We start from the raw sequence: 5653 nt of genomic DNA on the forward strand, positions 1-5653 counted from the left end.
AAGAATTTGTTGGTGTGTGTGTTTGATTTGTGCCAAAATTGATTTTGTGTTTGTGTTTGATTTGTGCGAAAATTGATTTTGTTTTGGTGTGTGTTTGAGTCGCATGAAGTGGCCTCTCTACACTCTTGCCTAATGGCAAAGTATACTGGTGAATTTTGGCAAACCCATAATAATCACTGAATGTCTGCATGTTATCAACGATAGTGATTTTGTACTAAGAAGGGCTAAAGTATATAACTTGCACTGAATTTGTTGACACATTAATCTTCCACAAACATGCATGAGTTATTTCAACTTCTCAAGCATTCAAATGGTGCCTTAACTCATATTTGAGTTTGGCAACTCAATTCATGTTCATGAATGGATGATAAATAATATTTGGGGGTCAATGACACAAATATTTTTGGAATTAATTAAAGAATTTATTTTTTCTTTTTCTTGGGTAGAGTTGCCCTAACTGTCTATCTGATATAAGCCCTATAAATTAGCTTGAAGTTGGAATGTGATTTGGTGTGATTTTATCACTCTTTTTCTACAATTGATGCAACACATTTAATCAGATGATGGAAGCAACTAACAAAGAGATTTATGAATGTATAGTTCATTTTCTTCTTTTGAATCGTAGAACAAATAAAATCAAACATTATGAGATGAGGAAGAAAGAAGTTTGATAACATAATTACCAAGTAGGAACCTCTTAGATATATATATATATATATATATGTATGCAACAAATTTGCAAGATTTCTTCTACTGTAGTTGTGCTCTTTCCTCCATTTTATGTCTTTGTCAGAATGCGGAAACCCTTATGCTGGTGGCCTCTTTTCCATACATGACATTTATAATTATTTCATTATTTGATTGGAACCTTGAATTTTTTTTTTTTCTTGCTTCATTGCTTGTGATTATTCATGCTTTCATCGAATATGGAGTTACTTCTATTTGTGTGTATATTATATATATATAGCTTTATAAATAGCTTGTATTAGTATGCATAATGCAAGTTTGGGTTTGGATTGACATGCGAGTCTGCACCGAACCCAACTCAGGCCCTACCCAACCTTGATCTGCCCCTCGGAGTATTTGTACGTACAAATCAAAGGGGAGAGATTGAAATATACAGAGATATTGTAATTCTTCACTTCTTGTTGCCTCGGTCTCTCTCCCTCTTCTCATGGATTTGTCATAAATGATTTCATTCCATTATATTTCTCAACTGCTTCAAGAAATTTAATCTTCCATCCTTTTTGTTCAGATCTCCTTCCCATCCTTTTTTACACTACAAATTCTAGAAATTTGAGTCTTGGATTCCCGTAATAACATCAGGAAATCCTCATTTTGTTGTTTACCAAGACTTGCTTGTGCTTGTAATAGTAAAATTCATTTGATTGACTACTATAATCATCTCTTGATATATTCAATCATCTTTGTGATTCAGTAATCATTTAATGATCCTATAATCAGATTGCAATTCTGTTGCTTATTTTCTTTTGGCGCGATTTTCCATGGTTTGAATTGCTGCTGGATGATGTTGAATCTTTTAATCCTATTGTTGACTTTCATTCTGAACTTAAATATTGTGAAAAAAATTTTACTATTCAGGTTCAGTGGTTGCTAAAATGCAAGAATGATGTTAGAAAACTTTTGTTCTGTTGCATAACTGTTTGGATTAATTAACTTTCTCATTCTTTTATAACTAGATTCACAGCCTTCTAATATTTCAATCCGGATATGCACTAATCTCTTAGCATACCAGCTACCGTTTTCTTTGTTTTTTTACTTTGTTTTTCATATGGTTATATATTTTAGGAAAAATTACAAAGAAAGGCCCAAAGTTTAAACCTTGTACAAAATAAAACTTGAGTTTTTAATATTGTTAATTTAAACCTTAATGTTTTCAATATAAACCTTCTGTTTATTTTACCAACAAAAAAGAGTTTTAGATTTTTTTTTGTATGCCTACATTAAATTTAATGATTAAAATATTATTTTTCGGTCGGTTTTATTTAACAAAAATAGACTTATAATTTACATTGAAAATATTAGGGTTTAAATTTACAAAATTAAAAACTCAAAATTTCTTTGTTAGAATGGTCAAACTCAGGTTTTTTTTTTTTTTTTTGGGTGTAATCTTTCCTGTATTTTATCTTTATTAGCAAGCTACTGTGATAAAATTTGAATACAACATGGGCTGATTGTGTTGATGAATTTTATATTGAATATTTTCAACCCATGATAGAGCTTGTTTATTGTGTTGCTGTTGTCAATTTCATTGTGTTCTGTTTCTCATCTATATTGGCTTCTTGTGGTTTTTATTTATTTATTTATTTTAAATATAGAATTATTGATTTGTTTTTGGCAATCTTATTGACTAAATTTTGGGTTTCCCATGTATTCATTTGTTCTCTTGTTAATTACATTCTTACACAAAAATAATTAAACTAACAAAATAAGTGAATATCACAAATCTTTTATGTAATTAGAAAACCAGTACGAAAAGGAAATTTGGAAACAACAAAATAATTAACAATTAACAATTAATAATTAACATGTATTTTGATGAGCGTTGGAGTTGGAGCTAGAACTAGTGGTAATGGGTTGATTTGTGGTGTTGCATATGTCTGAATGTCATAACTGCTTAATACAGTTACCATGATGAAGTTATGGAGAGAGAGTTGGAATCTTGACTATGAAGGTATGGGTGAGTGACCTTATTTTATAGTAGTAGTCAAAGAGTTCTAATTTTTTATTGAGTTCTCATATGTAGAAACCTTAGTTCTATTGGATTTGGGATCCCAGACAGTCACCTTAGCACATTATGAAAACTTACGCTAATGGAAACATGTTAGGAAACATTTCAAGGATAGCTGGGTGGTCCAAGGGATCTGACTTGCAAAGGCTAAATGAATTACATAGCAGAACTAAAGCTGAATTATCCTCTTGCTCTTGTAATATACAATGAGTAATACTAGTTAACACATTTCCCCTCATAGTTGTAAAGAAGTCGATTATTTAATAAATCCAAGGACCTGTAGTAAAATTTGTCAAAAGAGATGGAAGGAAAAATACAACTTATTCAAAACTGGAGGAAATATTTGTAAAACTACCAAAACAGGCAATAGTTGCTAGACGAAGATGGACAACACCCATCAAACTGGTGCATTAGTTCCTCTTTGTATGCTAAAGCTACAGATGTCGGCTCATGCCCATTGTCAGCACAGTGGGGCTAGTATCTCGACATTGCCTTCTTACAACAAAAGATAAGACAGTTTTAAGCACTTATCCTACCCTTAGACAAACCAAATATCTGAAAGAGAAACAGATATCCTATTAACAATGCTCATAATCCACATTGTACTAATGTATAAAGAACAAAATATTTTACCTGCCCTTATGCAACCAATCTGAAGAAGCACCACTTGGCACAGGGACTCTATAACAGAACATTGACCTTTGGCAGCCACAGCACACTTGTGTTAATACACATCCTTATCATAGTCTTACTTTGTACAATTGGAAGTAACCTTGGAAAAGAAATGTTGTGATGAAGACAGAAATGTGTTTATCTAATCTAACCATCTAATAATTAAGCCTACATGTCATAATTGAGCAAACGTGCTGAATACATGGCAAAGCACCATGGCCTCAAATGCTTTAGTGAATAGCATGACTTAGAAAGATGCAACATTAGTGGGGTCGTAGTACGACTCAAATTTTTTGGTTTAGACCATTCAATCGAGGTTCACTATGGTGGTTATGTGCCTCAAAGGCACCTAACCAAGCATAAACCAACCATTTTAGACTATCTAAGATGAAGTGTAATGTATTACTAATGGGGTAGTGTTCACTTGTTGTTGGATGAGGATGGTTCTCCCTGCCAAAGAGAGCACACTGGTTTTCCAACCAGTTAGCTGTTTTTGCATCCTCTCCAGGATTATTCTGAAGTGCCCTCTATTCACTCTTCCATGAATGAGAGGCACTCCTAGGTATTTCCCTAACTCAACAGTCAGGGGCATACCACACTTGGAGCTCACATGATTAAACAATTGTGTTATATTAATGAAAAAGACTAAACTGATGCCCGGGACATTTTTATGATATCATAAACTGTTAACTGAAAACTTGTTTGGGACTCAATTTCAGTTGATAAGGATACTGATATGTATGTAACATAAATACATGTATCTATACACAGATTAATGCAGTTAATTATATTTAGAACATGGTGTGATCGTGAAAGTGTTGGATTTTCAAGTTTTGCCTTTACAGTAAAACTAAAGGTTACTACCACCGATACAGCCACCACCACCATCACAGCCACCGATACAGCCACCACCACTACCATCACAGCCACCGATACAACCACCACCATCATCACAATTGTCTCGACCAACGTTGTCTTCACAGGCCACCACAGGTATACAAATTTGTTATGTACTTAAATTATATTAATTAAATTATTTCATTTTCACTATACATAAGCTTTCTAATTTCATATGCTAGGACCGACGACTTCTTCATATCCCACCTCAGGTACAGGTTTGTTTTCATGTATTTAATTTATGCTTTTATTTATATGTTATTTATTATATTCTGATATAATTTGTTTATTCTTATAATGTGTTCCAAATCCAGCGACTGATTCACAAGTCAACTCAGGTATAACAAATGGCTATGTATCTAATTACGTTAATTTAACTACAAGTTATTTATTATCAATTTTTGTAATATGTGTTTTTTTTTCCATTACTCCTCACATGCCCTACAGGTTCTTTATCTTCCCCCCGAGGTCGAGGATTTGCAAAAGGCATTAAAGATTGGGGTACGGGCAAGAAGTTGGCCATTGATTTCGACGCCGACTTCAATCCTACTGGAGATAATGAGTCTAAGTTAACTAGCCAACTTGGGTTCATGGTAAGTAATGGGAACATTGTTTCTCTTACGTACGTTGATTGGACCGAAGTGCCTATTGATGTTCTTGAGTCAATATGGGCGGATGTTAAGGTAAAAGCATATTTACTAAACTGTTCAATTATATTATTAATTGAAATAATGATTTAAATTGTACTGTAGGATAATTTACAAATTTGTCCGGAGGGGTACAAACCACGTTGCTTGAAAAAGTGCAATGAGTTGTGGAAGGATCACAAAAGCAAGATCAAGAATAAGTATTTTAAGCCTAACAAGGATCGTACTAATATCAAAGACATGGTGCCTCCGCAAATTGTTCCAGAACAGTGGTATGATCTTGTTGATTATTGGAAGACTAAGAAAGTAGAGGTATATAAAATAAGTTAATTACAAAGCACGTATCTATAGAAAAATGATTAACTTTGTATACTTGCGACTTACATTTATGCAAACTTTATAGGACATTGCAATCCACAATGCTAGAAGTCGTTCCTTTCATTATATTAATCATACGACATGACGTACTTCATTCACTCAGATTCGAAGGAAGGTATATATTATTTAGGTAGATATCAATATGAATGTAAATTACTGCGATAATAATTAATTTTTGAATTTTCAGATGGTTGCTGAAGGGTTGCCCACGGATAAAATGAGTGTTTGGAAATATACACGCAATCAAACTGACCCTGATGTTAGGCAAACCATGGTATTTTCAAATCCTTAAATTTGTATTTATATT

At 33.1% G+C, this 5653-nt stretch overlaps 1 protein-coding gene across 1 annotated transcript; it reads left to right on the plus strand.

Annotated features, from left to right (window-relative positions):
- The first annotated feature begins 2652 nt into the window (after positions 1–2652).
- Positions 2653–5431, plus strand: LOC145812810 (uncharacterized). Its single transcript, XM_082908037.1, has 8 exons — positions 2653–2695; positions 4144–4162; positions 4281–4417; positions 4504–4533; positions 4636–4659; positions 4769–5004; positions 5074–5280; positions 5372–5431. Exons 1-8 carry the CDS (start codon positions 2653–2655, stop codon positions 5429–5431), a joined length of 756 nt encoding a protein of 251 aa, XP_082764163.1.
- Positions 5432–5653: the final 222 nt, after the last annotated feature.

This window comes from Camellia sinensis, chromosome 15 (genome assembly GCF_055761805.1).
Source record: "Camellia sinensis isolate YWXY chromosome 15, ASM5576180v1, whole genome shotgun sequence".
NCBI classification, from domain to species: domain Eukaryota; kingdom Viridiplantae; phylum Streptophyta; class Magnoliopsida; order Ericales; family Theaceae; genus Camellia; species Camellia sinensis.